Here is a 22658-nt window from a genome sequence, read left to right as displayed (position 1 = left end):
TAAACCAAAAATAACAAGCCTCAATTTCTTTGTTTTGAGGGTTTTATTGTGACATCTTGCAAATTATTCCCAAATCGTATTTTCATTAGTGACTGACAATTCGGTATCTGAAAGAATCCATATTGGCTGGGCTCTACTTTATATAGAGAAGGGTTTACCATCACTATGTTTGAGGTTATGGGCTTAAAGTACTGATGTGTTATATAAGTTTGCCTAGTTATAAGTAATACTATATAGTGGCGCTTGACTTTTTCCAAACCACGATGTGGTTTAGTTTTTTTAATGCTCTTCTGAACCTCTCGGGCAGCATTTGGTTCACATGCTATATATTTCAATAGAGACTGAAAATCAGCTTTTAAAGACTAGAAATATATTTGAGATTAGTTTTCCTTTTTCACTTGAGACCTGAGAGAGTGTTGTTGAAAGAAACCTCATCCCCTTTATTACACCACATTGTAAAATCAACTTTTATGCAGCATTTTATGCAGCATCTGAAAGTGCACAGCTTCGAGATGGTGAAAACTTTTTTAATAACTTTTAAATTGTTAATTTTAGCTGTGTAAAGAAGTGTGGATGAAATATGGGTAAATTAATTTGCCAGGTTTTTTGTTTTGTGTAAAAATTGGCACCTTTACACGTAAAGAGTGTGAGGCCAGTCCCTTTTAGCCTGTCATCCATTGTAAGATGTGCATTTAATCAATCTGTCGGACAACAGTGTGCCAAACTGAAATTTCCAGGAAGTGATGGAAAGCCCAATCAAAAACTGCAGTTGAAGAAGGTTATTGTCAACCTGCAGTTTAATGTAACACAAAAGTGATGGAGAGAGACAGAGATAAATGGCCTCCGCTTGGCAGTGAATCAACACATCATAATTACTCCCTTGGCACTTTGTGCTGTATTTGGTGACAATGTAGTGAGACCCAGCCAAGGTCTCCAGCCTCATTGTTCACATGAGGCCGCTGTGAATTCTAATGGATCTTTTTCCACTAGAAATTGGGTTAAGAACGATCATGAAAGAGACTTGCACAAGTGTTAATGTAACACTTGTAAAGTAGTAAAACAAAAATGGAAATCTGAGGAAGTTTGCATCCCCAGGCTGTACTTATCCCTGAGCCGCTTGTTGGGATGCACTCATGTGGCAAGAGGAAAGTGTGTGGGTCTATGATGTCGAAGCAAAGTCACAGAGGGATCACAGATGTTTGGTGTCAGGCTATTTCTCTGGAATCACAAGCAAGTCTGTGTTTGTGATTTGCATAATTAATATTACAGTGAAGGCAAAGCATAGTTTAGATAATTAAAACACAGCTCACCGTTCTTTAAATGGCACAGAAACAAACAAAGCTGTTGGTGATGGATTTTACGGGAAGAAAAAAGTGAAGTGTGTTTAGTTGATTGCACAGATGAAAGACAAAACATGTTTCCTGGATGTAAGCACAACATTATGTGAGGCAAAAAATCTCACGCTAAGAGATCCCAGCACAAAATACTCTGCACCAGAATACTTTCCACAGAGACGCCACTGAAACGCTACCCATCCACCTATGAGCGCCGCGGGGTGACTGGAACCAACTGACATTGGGCGAGAGGCAGGGTACAGGTCGCCTGTCCATCATCGAGACAAACATCCATTCACACTCACAAACCTGCATGCCTTCGGGCTGTGGGAGGAAGCAGGAGTTCCCTGAGGACATAAAGAACACAAGACCATAGACTGTATCCAAAGCTGGACGACATGACAACTCCCCAAAAGTGAAGCCAATCGGCCCCTGGAGGCTAAATGTACTTTAGACGCCTTCTCTAAAAAGTCGAAGTTCACTTTTTTTGCTACTGTGCACATTCAGGCTACAAATGACGTCATAGGAGCAAGATGGCAGCATTCATATCCACAATATTTTGGCGATGGAGATGTGTCGTCCTTTTTAGACAGTCTATGTTTTGAACCTAGTTAGAAGTCAAGTTTACTCCCAGTACTATTGCATCATTTGGACACAAGCTGATTCAAAGTAATTTACAAATGCATTGGTAATATATTAAAAGTGCATATAAAAGTAGGTCATTTGAGCTTGTTTCACAGGTGGGGGAGTAAAAAGTGGTTTGCTTTTGATTCTGGGAACGCTGAGTAAACCTTTCCCAGGTGACCTGAACGGTCTGGATGCTTTACAGCATACCAGTAAATCTGAGATGACAAGTATAGTGATTTTAAACTCCATTCTTTTACACACAGGAAGCCAGTGCAGTGAAAGAACTGGTGTGTTGTGTTTTAGTTTCTTGATGTTGTTGTGGACTCTTGGCCGCAGCGTTCTGGATGAGCTGCAGCTGATTTTTCACTAAACACACAGTTGTAATAGTCTTTCCTGCTGACGATAAACATGACTTCGTTTTTCTGTGTGTGATTCAGACAGATTTTAATTTTACACGTGATAGTCGGCTAATGCCATAAATATCTTTATGTGGCTGTTGAAGTTAAGCTCCGAGTCAAGACTACACAAAGAGTTCAGTATTGATTTGCAGTTTTTATGTCACGGATTCAAGCTGAGCACTGACTTTTAAACTGTCCTCTCTCAGGCCAAAAACACTTATTTATGTTTAGCAGTAGGAAGTTCTACAACATGCTGTTGTCGGGAAATAGGGGGCATGTAACACTCTCATGTAAGCATTAAAATAACCTGCATGGAAAATGTATTTCGCAGATGTACGGGACATCGTCCGCTCCCAGCACTATGCTCCATCATCCCCTGTCTTCAAGCCAAGTACAAGAACAGGGACACACCTGTGGCACAAAGCAGGCTTTCCGTCCCTCCGCACCATGATAATTTGAAACGTTGTTCTAACTCTGACCAGAGACCTTTCCAGAGACCCAAGGTGGCAATAGGGACAGAAAGAGAAAAGAAAGAAAAGAAAGTATTCACACAAAATAGGACATGTGCCATCTGAAGCTGAGAAGTTAGAGGCGGACGGGGGGGGACTTTTTCCAACCTGTAAAAAGAACGTCTGTTCACAGCAGTGCTGGAATGGCTATTAGAGCCGTGACAGGGCCACAGGCTAGACTGGGATGAGAGCATGGCTAAGTCACAATGATAGGAAAAGCTGGAAAAGAGCTGCTTGTAATGTACTTGAGTGCAGATGAGTGAGTGGGAGGTCGATGATTTTGGTTGAAATGAAAAGGCTCCTATATATCATTCATTTCTCCAATGTAAGATAATACAAATACAGCGTAACTTGATTTTATGTCCAACTTTTTAACATCCACACAGACAGTCTGGTATAGATTCAGACACTATGTCAACATATTTGTTCTCTTTCATGTGTCATAACTTTCCCTTTCATGGGCGCCACAGAGGCTTTGCATGACCAGTGGGAGTGAGGTGGGTTATACTTATAGACTGTATATAAAAACGGACGTCTTCACTTCCTCCCACTAAAATATCCCGAACACGAGCGGCTGCCATGTTGCATCGATGTCGTCTTTCGGAGCCAGAGTCTGTGCCGTGGCAATCGGGGGATTGGAGTAGTGGAATTGAAGTCCCGCCCCTTTAACTAATTAAACTTAGCAAAACACTTACTCGAAAACTCTGTGTTCAAAAATTTGAACAGAGAGAAACCATCTTTGTGAAATTTCTTTTCTGACATTTTAGATTTTTTTTTAGTTTAGCTCATGTCCCATCTGCTAACATGGAGGAGACGGGGGATATGATCTATATTGTAGCCAGATGAAGATGCTTTGGCCTCGTTTCTGGGAGTCGTTACATACAGTCTATGTGTTTTTACTGAAACAAAGTGTCAAATCGTCACATTTTAGACACTTCATTTGTTTCGTACATGGTGAGATCTGCTGTGGAGTCAACAACACAAATAATCCACACGCTCCAGGCTCATAAAAAACTGCCAGAAAATGATCTAATAAATATGTGTTCATCTTTTTTATTCTAAAAGATGTAACGTCAGCTCTTGAGCTGTGTCCTGGGGCAGAGTGCTCTTTGGATTAGCTCTTTTCGAGGCCTTTACACAGCCCCAATGTCTCCTCTCACGCTTCTACTCGCCAGTGGAGAATAGTAAATCATTTACAAGCGCTTTATTGGAACATAGTGCTGCATATTAAACAGAAAGACACATCGGCTCTACAAACATGAAAAGCAAGAGTAGTCTTCAAGTAACTTTTGAAGTTATATTAAAGTGTCTGCATGTCGAAAATACTAACACATAACAACATTTAGCACATTTTAAAATAATCTGTTCACAGCTGGGGATGAATTAGTGCCCCCTCCCCACCCACATGTAATAATAGTGTTTTACGAACCAGATCTTGAAACTACTTCCCTCCTTGGCCCACATCAACAGATTTCAGCCGCTCTGATCAAAGCTCCATCCTCACGACAGAAGAAGTGAAAACTTGCCTCTCGAGCTTCACATGACGCTTCGGTGCTAATTTGTATTTGGTCTAACCCTTCCTGAAACCTCAGACTTTCAACACTCATGACCACTGGAAATGTCCGGGAGGTTTTCGGGAGTTCCTTTAACCCAGGAAGATATAGAAACCATGGAGTCCAGGTTTAAAATATATGCCTCTGTTTTTGAATCCAATTAAAACTATGGTTCTATACCTCAGAAGGCCAAACCAAACAGTTACCAGTTTGTTGACATAGGTCTGAGGTTTACATGGAACTCGCTTCACTGAGGTTTAAATCTAAATAATCTAAAATATGTATTTTCATGTGATGTATGAAGCTGAATTCACAACTAAAGAGGTCACAAGTTTTCTGCTGAAAGAGGATATTCCCAAATCCCTGTAATCAGCTGCGGAAATGTGCTCTCCTTTCTTTTTCAGAAAAATTGCTTGTCTTAACCGTAGCGACACAGGAAACAGATGGCTTCCTCCGCTTTATGCAGTCCGCAAACTATTTCAACTACACTGTGAAGGTAAGGATCCTCTTCTCCTTTTCTAAAGGAGAGGTTTGTCCCAGTGCACAATGCTACACACACACGCAGCAGCCAAATGTTTTCTTCTTAAAAAAACAATTCACAAGATTGATTAGGCCCATTAAAGGAAACAGTGAAGTGCGGCAAGCTGCAAAAAATGACTTTACGGTGACGCTGCTGAGTGTGGGTGCAGAATTCCTCTCTGTGGTGGAAAACCAATAGTAAAATAAAAAAAACATTGCTTTTTGTGGCGTGGAGCGCCGAGTTCATGCCCTGCTCACATTTCCTCAGATCTTTCTGCTCCAGTTTTTATTCCACCTCCTGCAGACACACACTTGCAAACCCCAACAACTCAGGTGTTTCCTCAGCACCTCAGGTAATTTGGACCCATGAGGTTATTGCAAACTCCAACCTTCACATTTTCCTCTCGCGCATCAGCTGCGTGTTTGATTCATGGTCATGTTACAAACCAATGACAAGTTTGTTCTGGCAGCTTTTACACACCAGAGTAAAAATAATGAGTCAGTGGACCGGATAACATAACAGACCCTTTGTCTAGAGAAGATTTCTTTGACCCATTTTCCCACTTAATTCGGGAAAAGGTCCTGGGAAAAAAGCAGAATTAATAACTAAGATTGAAAAATGAGTGAAAAGCATTTGTCCATCATGTTTTGTGTCTCAGGTGTTGGGAATGGGAGAGGCATGGAAGGGCGGAGATGTGGGTCGTTCTATTGGTGGAGGGCAAAAAGTCAGACTACTGAAGGAGGCCATGGAGGCTCTCGCTGACCAGGAGGATCTTGTTGTCCTGTCCGTGGACAGGTACGTTGATAACCAAAGATATTTGTTTTATTTAACTTTGTATCTTGATCCTTTCTTTCTACTGCATTTTCTTCATAATCTTACTGTTTTATTGATACAAATTCACAAAGTTGAGAACATCTCTGCAGCATAAAGATCAAATATGCTTCTCAAAGCATAAATTAATCCTTGTTTATCTGACTGAATTAGTATTTATATTCAATAACCATCATTTCTGCAGCCAACAAATATAATGCATACACTAAATCAGATTTTTTCTCATTTTCTCCTCTTGCTTGATGTGGTTTTCATCTTCTCTCTCTCAAAGATGTTCAGCTTCTACCCAAAGATTATTTTTTACTTATTTGAAATATTAAATATTTTTCCATCACAATGTAAATGCAAAAAACTCAAATTGCAGCACAGGTCTATGTATTTAAAGTGAAACTCATTCACAATGGCAGCCTGTAATAATTGCTTTGCTTCCTCCACTCGTTCATGCAGAGGTATCATTACAGAGCATCAGCAAATATACGTGGAGAGTAATGCTCACTTGCAGGTAGCTGAATTATGAGTTGTCAAGGCCAATGGAAAGTTCGACTGAGGTAATGAGAGTGATTTAGAATAATAACAGGTCATAGTTCCTCAAATAGAGCAGCAGATGATGATGCTTACTGTAGCATGTCACATGAAGAGCTTCACCTATAATTGCCCTGTAAAGTTGGCACACCCCTGAAACAGGATTGTATTATTTTTATCTTTTAGTGGAAGTGATGTTAGTGTAATAAATAAGATCTACACTTCACAGGAGATAATGAGACAATCGTGTGTATTGTAACACCTCAACCCTTCTGATAACTGAAATATGTTACTGAACTTCTGAGCATGTGCTGAATCCCCAAAATGAAGAGAAAAAAAAAACTGTGTTTGCAGTGTCGGTGCAGCTTTAGACTCTACACTGGCTTCTGTCCTGCCCGCTATTGATTTAAAACACCAATTAACTCTTGAGTTAAGTCTTAATTAAATGGTTTCTACTTGAGTGTACAGTGATGCTCGAAAAACCAAAAGTCGTGTTCTGTATAAAATGCTCTGATTTAGCTCAGAGCTGTTTGTCTGCACTCACTTGCGATAAACTATTCCTGCACAAATGCCCTGTGCTTCAGTTTGAGTCCGTCTCCTCACAATACTGATCTGATTTCTGCAGATTAGTACTGTCTGATACATAATGACACCAATACTGTTGCTAGGTAACAAACAACTGAATGGATGTCGATGTGTCTCTATGGTGTCTGCATTTCAGAGTTTATGAACGGGAAAAGTGCCAAAGGATTACACACATGCCCAGCCATCCAGACCCAGACCCTGACTGTCACCACACAGTGTGTGTGAGAGCAGAGGGTATTTGTGAGAGAGAGGGTTTGAGGGGAAACATTGCAGAATCTGAAAGGGAAATGAAGGAATTATGCTTACAAAAAAAAAAGACCGCACTCTTGAATAAAAAAAGGGAAAAAAACTCCACACTTAATAAGTGAGAAAGTGTAAAACAAGCCAATTTGCTCCCAGGCCAGTTTGGTCTTTATTGTCTGGTAATTAAGTTTTTAAACTCTTTCATCAATGTTCTATATGGATTGCATGTCCTTTTTTTTTTTTTTTTTTTACTGGAGCAGTAACTATGATTGATGAGTTAACAAGCGACTGTGGGTTCTTGTATGAACATGTGTCGTCCACATGTGGACACAGCAGAGCCAATGTTGGATGTTTGTTAGACTTCCGTTCTTCTCATGACATGTTTAACTGAGGAGGCTCAGATTGTGTGAAGCCTTATGTAAACTAGTGTGTGTATTTATCCAAGGTCACTTGTAGGCGGACAGTGGTCCAGACCCAGACCCCGTCCCATTCGGACTCAGCATTATATCCTATATCTCATTCAGAATTATTTAAACTTGACAGAGCAACTTATTTTTAACTTGTGCAGCATTTCTAGCTTTTATTGCTCTGGGTTTGCGGCCCAGAAAACTTACGGACCGATCGCATGTGATGTAAATCATCTCCCATAACGCTACTCAGCCCGTCTCGAGACAGTGAGTGAGACACCTGGAGGAGAGACCAGACGAGAGGCCAAAGTCCGAGAAATCAGTCGGGAAAGGGAGGGAGTTGGATTTAAGAGGAAAAACAGAGAAAATGAGGTGTTAAAAGCTGTTCGATTGTAAAGATGTAGTGTGAATGAATGTAAGTCTGTTAAAATGTGAAACACAAGAACGCAGACACTAGAGCAGAATAAACGTCACTTCTAGGAGACAGTGTTGTAGTCGGTGATTCCTGTTACCAGCATGACTCGGCTCTTTTACTACAATGATTTCAACCCAGAAAGTAATAAAAGAAACGTGACGATTTTCCACTTCCCAGAAATATCTGCCCTTTCAATGATTGCATGCTTTTTAACAAGTCACCACATGGCCTGTGTAAATGGACGGCCACGTTTTCCCTCAGTCTGTCACAGGACTATATGGGTCGTGCATGCATCAACACGGTGTGTGTCTTTGTGGATTCATGTCTGGCACAGCAGGAACCTTTTTAGAAATCCCTGATGGTGCAGTCCAGGAATGCCTGCAGACGCTCACCTACTGAAGAATGTCCACTGTTTACATTTAGATCTCTATCTCTCTATCTCTGTCTTAAGCAAGTCAAAGACTGAGGTTGTGTTTCTGAGATAAAGTTAGTAAAACTGTCACACTACCCATAAAGGATTAAAACTAAATAATAACCGCATTTCGTTTTGACTCCTCCCTTTTAGCTATGATCTAATCTTTGCCGGAGGACCAGAGGAGATTCTCAGGAAGTTCCAGCAGGCCAATCACAAAGTGCTATTTGCTGCAGAGGGACTGATATGGCCAGATAAGAGACTTGCTGACAAGTACCCCTTGGTCCGCAGTGGGAAACGCTACCTCAACTCTGGAGGTGGGTTTCACAAATTCTAAATATGATCGAAATACTGGAATGTTGAAGGTCTGCTCCCTGACAAAAGTGACCCTCAACTACGTTGCATACTTTAGAATGTGTTTATCTCAATTGGTCTAAATGAAGCCACACTTTTCACCCAAATTTTAACCCAAACCCTTCTGGACTCTAATAATGGTCTAATTGAGAAAAGTGTGGTTGCCACAGACTTTACTTTGAGGTATATTATTGTTAATCTTGTTGTAAATCCATCACCTCCCTGTGTGTATGTTGGTTTACATCTTCTACCAACAGCTGTCAAACCTTAAAGACTTGCAGGCCGAGCAGGAATTCAGGGGGCGGGCTAAACACCAGTTACCCTTATTGTGACTAAAGAGTGGTGGTGAGACAGACCAGTGTTAGTTTTTGAATATGTAACCTCCAGACTTGTATTATTATCTCTTGCTGTGAGGTGGAAGTACATTTAACCTGTAACCCGGCCTCCCAGAGGTACTTCCTCTCCCAGTGGACATGAGCTGACAGAACAAAACTAACTGCAAACATTTTTCACTCTAGATGTATTGTTTTAGTGATCATCCTCCTTTTTCCTCCTAGATATATCTACTTCACATGTAAAGCTGTTCCAAAGCATAATGTCAGCATGACTTCAAGTAACCTCATTTTATTTATATAGCTCCAATTCATAACAGCAGTTATCACTGGGGCATCTTTGAATAAAGAGCAGGGCTGGTCGGTACTCTTTAGAATATTATTTACAGAGGCCCAACATTCCCCCATGAGCAAGGCTTTTGGCGAAGTGGAAAGGAAAAACTTTTCGCGGGAAGAAACCTCGAATAAGCCTGCATACTGGGAGCGCAGTGTTCCAGTGGGGTGATAGGTTACTATTAGGTCTGTATGATATGATTGCGCCTGATTATTAAGGGATTGTTGAGCATTTTGAATTCCTACAAGGATCTGCTATATTCTGGATCAGCTGGAGTCTTTTAACTTGTTTTTCTGCATCTTTTCGATACAGAATGTGCCTGATTTTTTTGCAATGTTGGGTATATCATCTTTACGAGTCAAGGTTTTAACAAAGGATGAGTATATCCTCAAATGACAGGACCAGCTGCATCTTTGCCCGTTCTTCAGGACACTGAATTACTGCCTTCCCTGTGGTCATCAGCCTGGTCTGACCTCCCATATTGGAGCCTAGCTGTCTCAGGCTGATCAGAGACTGTTTTTAGCATTCATTGTCATTGACATGACTTGTGGATTTGTCTTGGCCCCCCGAATGTGCCGCAGTTCCTATAAAATTGTAGGTTTTCTTTCTGCTCCTATGGATACTTCTCAAGTGACCATCGGGGAATGTTTAGAGCATCTGGAGACTCACTGCTTTGTCACAGAGTCGAGTGAGTTGGAGATAGAATCAAGATACACTGGGGTTGTGCGTTCATTTAAGGGGTTCAGACTAATAACCTGAAACTAGGGAGCAGTGCAAAACAGTGACTTTTTCCCACAGGCATTGGGACAGAAAGAAATTCACTTCCCAGGGTTTTCTGTGATCTGTTGTTTTTATAGCCATCATTATGTGGACAAGCTGCTGACAATACGAATCACATGAAATGTTGTGATTTGCTTTAAACTTTTCTTGCGCTGCTGCCATTTAGATTATATCATGTTTGTCCATCGACTTGTTTACAGTGTCTGAGGCTTTTTTTTTTTGTTTTTAATGACGGGATGCAAAATGGCATAGACCAGCGACATAGCCAAACCCTGCAATCTCCGTCTGTGGTCAGTGACCTTAAGCGAGAGAAGGAAAACGAGGAGACGACAGGAAAAACAAGAGGAGAGGTTGCCATGCGAATATACATTTAGCAGGGTGTGAGATGTTTACTGTTTCAGAAGCTCAGCAAGAAACGTACTGCAGGACAGTGATGATGTATAGATTAAAGCTTTCAGACCGGCCTTCATTTAACGATTACTATTACTACTACAAACTGTGGGAAGGGAAAGTCCCTGCACATTTCTTGCATGCTCTGGATTCTGGCCAAAAATCACACATTGTGTAAAGCATTTCAGCTTCCTAGGGTGAAATCTTTAGACTATGGCGCCTGCAGATAGAGTGTAATTATCACCAAGAGCCTGCCAGCTATAGGACATTAACAACTCTCAGCCTATAATTACAGCTACATGTGTGATTCATACTGTTTATTACTTGCAGGTATAATCGGCTATGCTCCGTACATAAACAGAATAGTTTCACAGTGGGAACTCCATGACAACGATGACGACCAGCTCTTCTACACAAAAATATACGTGGATCCCTTACAAAGAGTAAGTATCTTGTGTCAACGCCAACACTCATATTGAAAAAATAATAGATCCCTAGTAAACATACTGTAGCTGTGTCCTAATTCAGTGGCCTCCTCCATGATCCACATGGCTGCGTACACCTTAAAGGTCAAACCGCAATTAGACGGTCCAGACAAGTTTTACTGCCCTTGGTTTTTTAATGTTTAAATTTGCCGTTTGGTTGAGTTGAAGCCTGATACTCCAGTATCAGACATCTTGTTATTTGCCGGCACCATTACCTTTTTGAAAATGTTAGTCAATGAATCATGGGATAGATCCACAGCTTTCATTTCTCTGGGATGGAAGGACACATTAGTCGGCCACATCTGGAGGAGCCTTTAAAATGGGACATCATTTCGCTGCTGTGAGACAATTAGTCTTAAAATGCAGCCTGCAAATTGAGACACAGCTTGTATCTGGAAAAGCTTAACATCTGTCTCTATGTTCATGTTTTTCAGCAAACACTCAATATGACTTTGGACCACAAGTGCCAGATTTTCCAGAACCTGAACGGGGCAGTTGGTGAGAAATTCCTTTTTAAAAAATGTATTCTATGATTCGCTTGCCTGATTACCTGTATAATATTTGTCAAACATTCCAAAAAATATTATTTACAACCCCAGTTTTCTACTGTCTCTTAAAGTGAACTTAAACCTATATCATGCTCCCCTATTCACTCCAACACTCCTATGAAAGACAGCATATTTTCAGAGAACTTGGCAACTTACCGGGCAAATTATAAAGCTTTGCCGCTCTTGACCATGTGGGAAGTCAGTTTTCATAACCTAGCCTTAAATGTCTCATGTTCCTCCTTCTGGCAGATGAAGTGCTTCTCAAGTTTGGAACAGACCGAGTGAGAGTCAGAAACACAGTGTACGACTCTCTGCCGGTGGTTGTCCATGGAAACGGAAACACCAAAGTAAGTAAGGAATAATGACCTCCCGCACATGTAATAATATATTCAACTCATGGCACAGCATATACTTCTAAGTTAATCCTCTGCATCTAGGACAGCTCATCTAGCTTTGGGTTGAATTATTAAACTCTTTTTTTCATTTGCTGATGACTTTCAAATGCCTTTTAGATTTTTATCCAACTAACACTCAGCACCAAAGATTGCATTTCAGTGTCTAAGTTCACATACACTCAGGAAATATGCATTCTGTTCATGTGATACCTGCAAGACCCTGATCCTTAAAGCCAGCTCCTTATTCAGTGGAGAAGAACCTCTGGCCAAAAACTACATTATCATGCAAAGTACATTTTCTCCTCACCATCATTCCATGTACATTTGAGTGACGGGCTCTGCAAGCTGAAAAGCAGGATGTCCGTACAATTTTTCTTCTCTGGTCTTTTTCCTTCCCCTAACTCTTCACACGTCTCGCTCCACCACCAGCTGCCTGTCTCTGGTCTTCCTTGGTAAGGAATCAAACCCACCACAGTGTTGAGTCACTCTTCCCAGAGGCCTCAGCATCTGGAGAAGAAGCTCGAAATGGTAGATCACTAATGCTAGAGCCTGCTAGATGGATATATTACCATTAGTTGATATTATTTTCCGGTCCACAAGCCAAGTTCAATCTGGCGACATGTACATGATCACTCTTTAATGTCTGTGATGAATGACTCATAAACAGTAGCGCAATGGAAATTATATGTCCCCAGAGAATTTATAACATTTATGCACACTAAGATAGCTGTCTGTCAACGGCTGTGTTCCCTCGTCTGAAGCATGCAGCAGTTTACCCACTTCTTACGAAACAGAGCCGTGACTCTTCCAGTTAATCAGGATCTTACTAATCACCTTCAAAGCACTATTGTGAAGTTTCTGTTCCATGTGAGCCAGAGTGCAGCCTCAGATCCTCAGACAGGGCTCCCCTGGCTGTAATAAATCACAGCTTCTGACTAAAGATGACCAGGCTTTTGTTGTCAATGCCCCTCAGCTCTGAAACTCCTCAAAGTGGATTGAAGATATGAGGCTTGCAGACTCATGTAAAAATCACTTTTATCACTAAAAACAACCTTTCTTTTAGTCCAGAAACAGATTGTCAGGTCACAATTTCAGTGGGATAGATATTCTTCACCCTGTGGTCTTTAGTTTGAAGTGTTTCTTTTCAGTCATTTCCTATTCCTCCAGTATATCTGAATATCCAAAGTTGTTTTCCAGGTTGGGATATTTCAAACACATTGCTTTTGGTGTAAAACAGAGGAGTCATGGATTTTTTGCTTATGTTGCTATTAATCTTCTGTAACCAGTTGTTCACCTGCGTTGAATTCTTTCCTTTACAGATCTACTTGAACTCCTTAGCCAATTATGTCCCCAACACATGGAACTATGAACATGGGTGTAGCCACTGTGACGACGATGTTATGGACCTGTCTCAGTTAAAAGTAAGTCCCACAAATTATCCCATTCCATTTCTATTTGCTGTCCACTTGAGTCAATTTTTAAATAGCCACTGTGGAAAGTTTGTCTTCAGCCTCCTCCCTGTATAGGAAAGGATGATACACAGCCTGGTTTTCTAGCATGAGCAATCCATCTATCAATGACAGTCTAGACAGCAGGAGAGGTACCCAGCCAGTCCTATTTCAACAGATAAGCATTGGTGCTCCACACACTCCCGTTCCAACAATAATAGGTCATGCACCCACTGGTCCTTTTGGACCCTTTTAAAAGAGCGTAAGTGCCAGGGAAACTACTTGGAGCAGAAGCAGGAGCACTGCACTGCTGTGGTGCAGGATATGGCTTCTGAGGTTTTCGGAAGGGCTCACTTAAAAGGGTGTCGCTGTCGACCAGCCTTGCCTTTAGTGGGCTTCTCAGTATGGGTTATATCCATAATAATAAGTTGTGGTGGTTTTGCTGAAAATTTGTCACAAAGTTCAGCCACGGCAATGTATAGAGAGCAGGAATGGTAGGAACTAGGAAATAACTCTGGCTGTGTGGCTGCATCTGTCAAAAATGTTTTACTGTTTTACAAATGTACTTTTCTCTTTTGGGGAGGATTACTGAAATGTACACACAATTACAGTCAATATATTGTATTTTATATATCTTGTTTGTATCCACTCTCCTTCTGCAAATAACTTTGCTCTAATCCTGTTCAAAAGTGCAACAAAATGGGATTTTCTGTATTCCTGTAAACTCCCAAAATAGATGTGGCTCAATAGTTTAACTGGAGCTGATTCAAGACAAACCCAGGTACAAGAAAGACATCTCTGTGCAGGCTGCTCTCAGTGACCTTCCATAATGAATTCAAAGAAAACACTGCTTTGCAATAATAGACAACTTAGTGGGCATTTCATTCCACTGTGCTACTCTGTGTTTGGGTCAGAGACTTCTGAAAGATCAGGCCATGTGGAAAGGACATAGTGTCCTTTCTTGCGGGTAACTACCCATTTGATTTTTTATGTACTTTGGTTGTAGGACTGAGTTTAGGTCCTATATAGACACTGTGCTACACCACCAGAACTGCTTCTCTGCCAGCCAGACCACTTTGCTGTATACTGTACATTTGTCTCTTGTGTTATAGGTGTTGCTTCCAGCTTTTAGTTGCTTCTCCCTGTCCTTTTCTGCCACTCCCTTTTCCTTTGCTGGCTGTCTGCTGTCTTTCTGTCACAACTTCAGCTCCAACTGGCTGGATGCATGAGTTGTCCCTTCATGTGCCTGAAATACAGTCGTTGCGGAACTTACAAATTAGATGGTTCTGCTCGGATCCCTTTTGAAGCCTGGCCCAGACCTTTTCTGTGAACTGGTCAAGAGGATCAAGAGTCCAGACTGAGCTGTGTGGGCTGGAGTGGAGTGTCATGGGAAAATGTTTCCTCCTCTCGTCTCTGTGTCTCTTGCATCATTTTATGTATGTCATCTTAGGCCCAACTGTCTGAGCAATAATTGTGTACTTGTGCTGTTCTTTATAGAGTTACACGTGGCAGTGTGGATTAGAGATCCTGCAAAGCAGTATATTTATGTGTTAGATTTTCATGTTTGTAACTAGTGGGGATTTATTAGATCAGGAGTCCTTGTCTGCACAAGCAAGGGATGTGCAAACATTTCAAGTACACATGTACACTTTTATGTATATTTGTATATACAGTATATTTGTAAGACAGAACACTGCAGAGAACACACACAAGAGTCACATCTGTAAATTAAATGCTATTAGGTGGTATTCAAGAAAAGAGAATGTGGTCATGGACACCATTTGTAGCAACATCACTATGTTTATGCCTGGTGTGAAATGTCAAAATCATCCATGATTTATCCTAAACAGTGTTCCCTTACTGCGACCTGTTGTTTAAAATAGTTCTAATTTGTCTCTCCTCTAATCTAAACAGGAATATCCAAATGTGTTGGTTGGCGTGTTCATTGAGCAGCCGACTCCATTTCTTCCCGAGTTCTTCCAGCGGCTGCTGACCCTGGATTATCCGAATGACAAAATCAACCTTTTTGTCCACAACAATGTCAGTCTCCAGCTGCTCTTAATTTCCAACATCTCTATCTAACATGACCCTTTTGTATTTGACTCCTAATCCATTATCCATTGGCTGCCTCCTCAGGAGGTTTACCACGAGAAGCACATCCAGAAGTTCTGGGAAGAGAACCGGAATGTGTTCAGCAGCTTTAAGGTTGTGGGACCAGAAGAAAATCTGAGCCAAGGAGAGGCCAGGAACATGGCCATGTAAGCACGCCGCTTCTCTAAATCTGTCATCTCTCAGAACCTGTGGTTTGAAGAACAAAATTGATCGAGCCATGTTACGGCAGTGTTGGCACAGATTAATTATAGCCTTTAGAAAAGGTGCCTGCTGGATGTTTTTTCAGAGCTTCTTCATGGTTTCTATTTAAGAAACCTGTTCCAGAAGCATAAATATTTAACCGTGTTAATTAAAGCTCGACCTCCATGGATTTTTGGGGGCTGTTGCTGATGCTTACATTTTGGCCGACATATATAAATATGAAAATATTCACAATTATTTCAAAAGGCTCACGTTTGCTGCCATTATGTACAAAATATGTGGCCCTCAAAGTTCCATGGGTCTAGAGGGCAGTGCAGCGTTTAAATGAGGTTATGGTGATGCACCTCTGTAGAAAGGAGCAAAAGAAGCTGTAATGTCCTACTTCCTATAGTTTCTTACCAACTCGCAAAGTCTCTCATCAAAAGGATCCTCTATTGTTGAAATGTCTTCCTCGAGTCCCTTGAGCTATCGGCTACACTGCCGCTCTCACGATTTCCGGTAGTGGTGCTCCGTGTGTCTGCTTCATCTGTATCCACAAGCTTTGAGAGGACGTTCAGAAATATGGAAAAAATAAACTAGACCATTTTCAAACCCTTTTGTCAGAGAAATATTAATGCGACTTGATAACATCATATTCACATCTTCTCTGCATTGTTTATTGTGTAAAATACAAGTTTTCATATAGGCTAATATTAATGCTGGTATTGTTATGTCAGAGAATGGCTCATATCAGCCAGCAAATAATATCAGCAGAGCTATTGTCTTTTGTCAGCTCAAGATTTTGCTCTCTTGACTTTTTGATAAAATCTTCATCTGGACTGTAGGGAAGTGTGGATGTGATTTACTTTGCAGCAGCATCACAGGTGCTGTTTCCACCCACAGGGACCCTCCTGTCATTTCTCAGTGTTGAATAACAGTCTGTTGTCACAGTGATATTTCAATCTGAGGCCTCAACTCAGTGTTCCGATCAAAAGCACTGGTCAGGACATCCCTATAATGAAGAAGTCTAAGGTTTATGAGAAGCCTCTAATCTTCCTACAATCATATTATCCACTGGAGGCTCAAAGACAGTCAGTGAGAGTCTGACTCTACAATTAAAAGTGACATCTTATACTTAGGAGCTGATAAATTTCAACTTGTGGTGGGGATTACTTCCAAGTATTTCAATGACTGTAACCAGGGCTGGAAGGAACAATCACTACTTTCTCTGCCATGTCTGTGTTTTTGTTTTTTTTATCAGGGATGTTTGCCGTAAGGATGCTACATGTGACTACTACTTCAGCATAGATTCTGATGTCATGCTCACCAACAGACAGACACTGAAGCTCCTCATTGAGCAAAACAGGTAAACACACAGTAACCGGGACATGAGCCACACGTTCAGCAGACCTCCTTGGTAGCCGCTGTGATCATTGAAGCATTGAATTTATGCCTCCTTTGGCAAAACCACAGGAACATTACAGCCGAGTGAATGAAAGTTTAAAAATAAGAGGCTCTGGCTTCCTGTTTTTGCCTGACCACATGGAAACAGTGAAGGAGTCCATTGCACTTACCCGAAATGCCACTTTGCATTATACAAAAAACAAACATGCAAAGCTTTTTTCCTTCTGCAGCTCAAGACTGTGAAGAAAGCTTCCCACAAACGAGATGTCATTGTGGCTGTGGGAATGTATTGTGACCTGTTGGAAGCATGCAAAGCAAAAGTCTTTCTAGGATATTTAAAGACAGCATGAGAGTTTTCTACTGGCACAGAACCTGTGCAACTAAAATGCCAATTTATCTTATTCTAGACATTTTAGCCTTAGCATAGCTTAGTCCATATCTACGCATGCTCCATTTTCTTAAAGCCTGCCTAGTTTCTAATATAATAAAAAAAAATTCCTTTCATTGTGGTTTGTGGGACGAGAAGAAAAGGAGTGGAAAAATCCAGTGTTAGAGTATCTCATGCAAATTCAAAGAAACCGAAAAAAAAAGCCTGCTGCAAAACGCAATCCAGTCCAGCATTACGTACAGGTCTGGTTTACATTACACACTTCTAGGAACTGTTACTGACTTGGCTGCGAGTGTATCTTTCCAGTGAGAGGCTCATCTTCATGATGCAGGACGCACAGCCTTACCAGCGAGGCACTCGGTGCATTAGTTGGTTGACCGTCTGCGAGATGTCACTGAGTTTTATCTGCTTTGACAGAATTACCATCTCTCCGCTATGTCTCCTGCTTCCCTACAGAAAAATAATTGGTCCCCTTGTCACTCGTCACGGCAAGCTGTGGTCCAACTTCTGGGGAGCCTTGAGTCTCGATGGTTATTACGCTCGCTCCGAAGACTATGTCGACATTGTGCAGAGAAAACGCATGTAAGTGGCACACATAGCTATGGCTTTGCATTGTTATGGTTCACACACCATGTATATATTGTTTATGACTGAAAATATTGTGCTGAAACCACTGGTGCCCATGTAAAGCCATAATCAACAAGACACGTAAGATGCTCATTACACATTTGCAGACTCATTAAAGTCTGAGGCATGAGAAAAACAGAAGTCAAATTCCCTTCTCCTCTCTGACAGACTCACTTTTTTTTACGGGTTTGAAAATAAGTTGAAGTAGCGGCCAGATGGCGTAGAGGAATAAACATCCACCCACCGCAGTGGAAACCCAGGTTTAATCACCCGTGGACGTGCAGGGAGGACGACAGTAAGGGATCAGGTTTCTGACGCTGCATTAGCAACTCCTACACTACTAGTTAGAAAGGGGTGAAGGAGGTGAAGGGAGGTGGGATCCGGGAATAGTTTGAATTTCCAGGACAGTGGAGGTTTGTGGTGAGAGAGTGTGATGGGACTGTCCATCGTAAAATGAGAGAAACTGGTAAAAACTGTTATGTTCATTTGGACGTGGTTCAAAACAATAGCTCTAAAACTGTTGATTCCTGACTGAATTCAAATGATCTCAGCTACAAATTGATGGTATTTACAGGATTGTATTTGAAACTGTTATAGCAGTAACCACTAAAACCCTATGAAACCACATTTAAATCTGCTGGATCCTTATTTCTATTTGGATTAGCATCAAATTGACACAGTCATAGATGTCAGTTCCCTAAATATGACCAATTATTTCACTCAGGATCCATGAATCATTCCCTGGGAAATAAGTACAAATTTAAAAAACAAACGCCTCATCTCAAAATGTCGAAGAAAATGATAAGACATTCTTTAATCCATGCAAAAATATAATGGATCTTTTCTTGGCCCATGTTTCATCCTTCAACCAAGTTTCATGGAAATGCATTCAGTAGTTTGAACGTAGTCCTGCTGACATACAAACCAAAGGACAAGGGCGAAAACACAAGTTCCTCAGTGGAGCCATTAAAATGTCTTTTACCACATGTACCATATACAGTATTTCAGCAGTTAACCAACAGCTCCTACAGCACACCTGTAGTCACGGATGACATGTCAACTGCAATGCAAAATCTCTTCCAGCGTTTCAGTGGTTGGCTGCTGCAAAGTGAGCTCTTCCTCTCTGTATGTCTTGTTGTTTCTAGGGGCGTGTGGAACATTCCTTACATGGCACACATTTACCTGGTCAAGGGCCAAGTCTTGAGGAACGAAATGAAAGAGAGGAACTACTTTGTTCTGGAGAAACTGGACCCAGATATGGCTTTGTGTAGAAATGCCAGAGAACTGGTAAGAAGGCCCGGTTTCAATCTTTAGGGATTCATGTCCCTAACTAATGTGAATATGCTGTATTTCAGTCAAGAAGTCTTTAACACTTGTTTAAAACCTGTCTGTGTGAGGACATAGCTACTTTTAAGGACATTTATACCAGAATGTTAACGTATGTACTTATATATAGAAAATATTATTAGCACTAGTAGTTAATAAATGCAATGAATCTTAACCCTGACAAAATTGAACAGCTCAAAGGAAACTAAAGATGAAAGCTTGGCAAGTATGAGCGGACTAAAATGTCTTTGTCTGTCATCAAGGCATGATCCTTCCCTGTTTATGGTTCCTCTATGGTGTGTAAAGGTTCCTTGCTCCACTTATATCCCATCATTCTTCACTTTCTTTTGCCCTCATTGTCATAAGACCACAGACAATGCTATAGCCGATAAAAACCCACCTTGTGTGTTACTGAATATGTTTTCCTTTTCTAATGGTTTCTGAAGCTTTAAAAATGTGTATGCCGCTAACGCTTAACCTCACCGACATGTCACCTGTGCTCCGCTCGAAACGACTACCCTGCCTGATCCAAACCCCGGGTACTTTTGGATTGATTGACCCTTTTCCCAGCATGCATTCCTCCCGTGTTAACCCACAGAAAACATCAGCTTCAGAGGGAATCTTGCTCCTTTGTTTCATGCAGGCGTGTTCCCCCTCCTCCTGAGTTGCTATGTATGTGACGTATTTATATTTCTACTGTCACCATGTCTCTTATTCTGAAACATTGATTCATGTTATCCTATTTACACGATGCTTCTCCTTTATTTTAGACCAGTCACAGAGAAAAAGACTCCCCTTCTCCGGAATCATTCCATATGCTCAGGCCCCCAAAGGTTTCCACTTGTTTTTAATTATTATGCTTTGTGAAACATTCATTTCCAATGGGTTGGCACTGAGTCATTTTTTTCTTAAAAAATGACTAGATTTTTCATCAAAAAACGTTGAGTCTAAGTTGCTGTCCACGTTGCTGCCTCGTGTCCATATATAAAAATGTTGACTGGCAGCTCTTTGGAAATCGATGTTGACCTTTTTTCTTGTGATGAGACAGAGCAGACTTGTCTAAGGTAAAGTGAAAGAAAGACCTGAGCTCTGTCCAGATTTTTATTATCACTTCCAAGAGGAGATGAAGAAGGAGAAAGAGGAGTCCACATGCAAGTCCCCTGTCCTGATGCTTTACAGAGAACATCCAAACCCCACGGCAAACACATGTAACCACCTGCAACCTCTAAACACACTGACTGATTTCAGACTAGGCTCCAACAAAGTTCTTCTCAGTCTTGCAAATCATGTGCTCCAAACCTCAGCTTTCACATTCCATTTGGAAACGTACATCGGGAGGTTGCAGAACCATCCCTGATTCATCAGCTTTTATCATTAACGAAGCCTAGTCTGACAGAGTCCACAGCCTCCCCAACACAGCGCCCTCCCCCAATGCTTCAACGTAGAGGGAATATCATTCCTGGACTTGCTTTATCCCAACCTGCCCAGCACCCCCACCCCCTCTGTTCCCATTCTCCCAATCCTCTCACCTCACCGCCCCACCCATAAATAATCTTAGATTATTTATATGGCACCTGTCTCTGTTTTTGGTTCTCTCTAAGATTATCAGTTGATTCCAGTTTGTTTAAACACACTGGAATCAGACTTGATTTGAATTTTTGTGCAAATGAAGCTTTTAAGTAGTTTGCCACAAGGTTTTTTTTGTTCCTATTTTATACCAGTGCTAACCTTTAAAGAGTCATAAACATTTACCATAATTATAACCTACAGTGCTCTTATGCACTGTAGATCTGCATGTGTTATGGTTATGTCGTTCTGGATGTTATAAATGCTTCTTGTGAGACTTTACTGAGATTGTTTGCCTCCATAAAATCTGTGAAAGTGACTTGATGTTTTTCCCTGTTTGCTGCAGGGAGTCTTCATGTACATAACAAACCGTCACGACTTCGGGAGGCTCATTTCCACAGCCAATTATAACACTTCTCATTACAACAGTGACTTGTGGCAGATATTTGAAAACCCTGTGGTAAGTCATTATGATCGCTCATTATTCTTCAATCATAAAAAAATACCTGTAAAGGTTATTAGCCATAATGGAAGGATTAGAGATGTGAGATAGTTTTGACTTAATGACTTCAGTGTGATAACACCCCTGACTGATAAGGCCGGGTGAGTTACTGTATTGGCACGCTGGGACGTGCCTTGCAGGAGAGAGGATTAGCTCTGTGAGGTATGCGGGTCAATAAGGAGTCCAAAAAACAGGCCACTAATCTGAAATTCTTTCTATTTCCAGGACTGGAAGGAAAAATACATCCACAAAAACTACACTCGAATATTCACTGAAAACTTCTTGGAGGAGGTTTGTATTTTTGTGTGTTTGACATACAGTAGACAAAAGAGCAATGACATAATGTCGTGCTGAAGTACCAACATCTGCTTTTAACATGCAGTATCTGGGTATCCCATTATTCAGTGCAGCTGAAGGTGAAGGTGTTAGTGAAGTCTAGTCTCAGAGGTCTCTTTCTGCATGTTTACAGCCCTGTCCAGATGTGTTCTGGTTCCCAGTGTTCTCAGTGAAGGCCTGTGATGAAATAGTGGAGGAGATGGAGCAGTACGGTTCCTGGTCTGGGGGCAAACATGAGGTCAGTAGAGCTGCAGTCAACACCGTGGAGACACATAGTGGCAGACGTGGGTAGCAACGCGTTACATTTACTCTGTTACATGTAGTTTAAATAAATTGTACTCCTGAGAGTAGTTGTTTTGCTAAATACTTTAGTTCTTACTTCAAAAAAGAATAACTTCTACACATCGATTTTCCACCACAGTCAATCCAGCCGTCGTTTGTATCTCAAACCAGCCACCCCTGAATTACGGTTTACGTTGAAGTGGCTCTGAACATTTTCAAACCTTCAGAAGACATTCACTGTAATATATTCACTTCGTATAATACTCCCACCATGTGTCTGAATTAAATGCTAATCAGAGTAGAGCAGAAGCCTTCGAAGTCTATTTGTATTTAAAACATTTTGTTCAATGTGTGTTTTAATTAAAAAGATGAAAGTACAAAACGTTGCTCTGTAAACTTTATTGTCCCAAACATTTCCTTTGTCAGTCGTTATCTCCGAGGCCCCCTCCCTCGCCCTCGTGTGAGCCAGATGTGCTGAGCAGCAAATGGCCTGTTCTTAAGATGAGATTTTTA

General features: G+C 41.2%; 1 protein-coding gene and 1 long non-coding RNA gene across 3 annotated transcripts in view; one reads left to right on the top strand and one right to left on the bottom strand.

Moving 5' to 3' along the window:
- LOC109629773 (uncharacterized) overlaps positions 1 to 22658 on the bottom strand; it is a 175756-nt gene that overhangs the window by 20322 nt on the left and 132776 nt on the right. The gene's annotated exons all lie outside the window — the stretch shown is intronic.
- plod2 (procollagen-lysine, 2-oxoglutarate 5-dioxygenase 2) overlaps positions 1 to 22658 on the top strand; it is a 32742-nt gene that overhangs the window by 7914 nt on the left and 2170 nt on the right. The window contains exons 2-17 of one of the 2 annotated variants that reach the window (XM_020087665.2): positions 4826 to 4917; positions 5600 to 5736; positions 8510 to 8673; positions 10877 to 10989; positions 11466 to 11529; positions 11829 to 11926; positions 13294 to 13395; positions 15337 to 15462; positions 15559 to 15680; positions 16976 to 17080; positions 17963 to 18088; positions 19279 to 19420; positions 20230 to 20292; positions 21372 to 21485; positions 21753 to 21818; positions 21997 to 22101. In XM_020087665.2, the coding sequence (XP_019943224.1) occupies positions 4826 to 4917; positions 5600 to 5736; positions 8510 to 8673; positions 10877 to 10989; positions 11466 to 11529; positions 11829 to 11926; positions 13294 to 13395; positions 15337 to 15462; positions 15559 to 15680; positions 16976 to 17080; positions 17963 to 18088; positions 19279 to 19420; positions 20230 to 20292; positions 21372 to 21485; positions 21753 to 21818; positions 21997 to 22101 (1739 nt within the window). The remainder of the gene's footprint in view (positions 1 to 4825; positions 4918 to 5599; positions 5737 to 8509; positions 8674 to 10876; positions 10990 to 11465; positions 11530 to 11828; positions 11927 to 13293; positions 13396 to 15336; positions 15463 to 15558; positions 15681 to 16975; positions 17081 to 17962; positions 18089 to 19278; positions 19421 to 20229; positions 20293 to 21371; positions 21486 to 21752; positions 21819 to 21996; positions 22102 to 22658) is intronic. The other variant, XM_020087666.2, reaches the window with a different exon arrangement.

The sequence above is a fragment of the Paralichthys olivaceus genome, chromosome 17 (assembly GCF_024713975.1).
Source record: "Paralichthys olivaceus isolate ysfri-2021 chromosome 17, ASM2471397v2, whole genome shotgun sequence".
NCBI classification, from domain to species: domain Eukaryota; kingdom Metazoa; phylum Chordata; class Actinopteri; order Pleuronectiformes; family Paralichthyidae; genus Paralichthys; species Paralichthys olivaceus.
The sequence above is the reverse complement of the archived record's forward strand: the minus strand, read 5'-3'. Positions and strand labels throughout refer to the sequence as shown.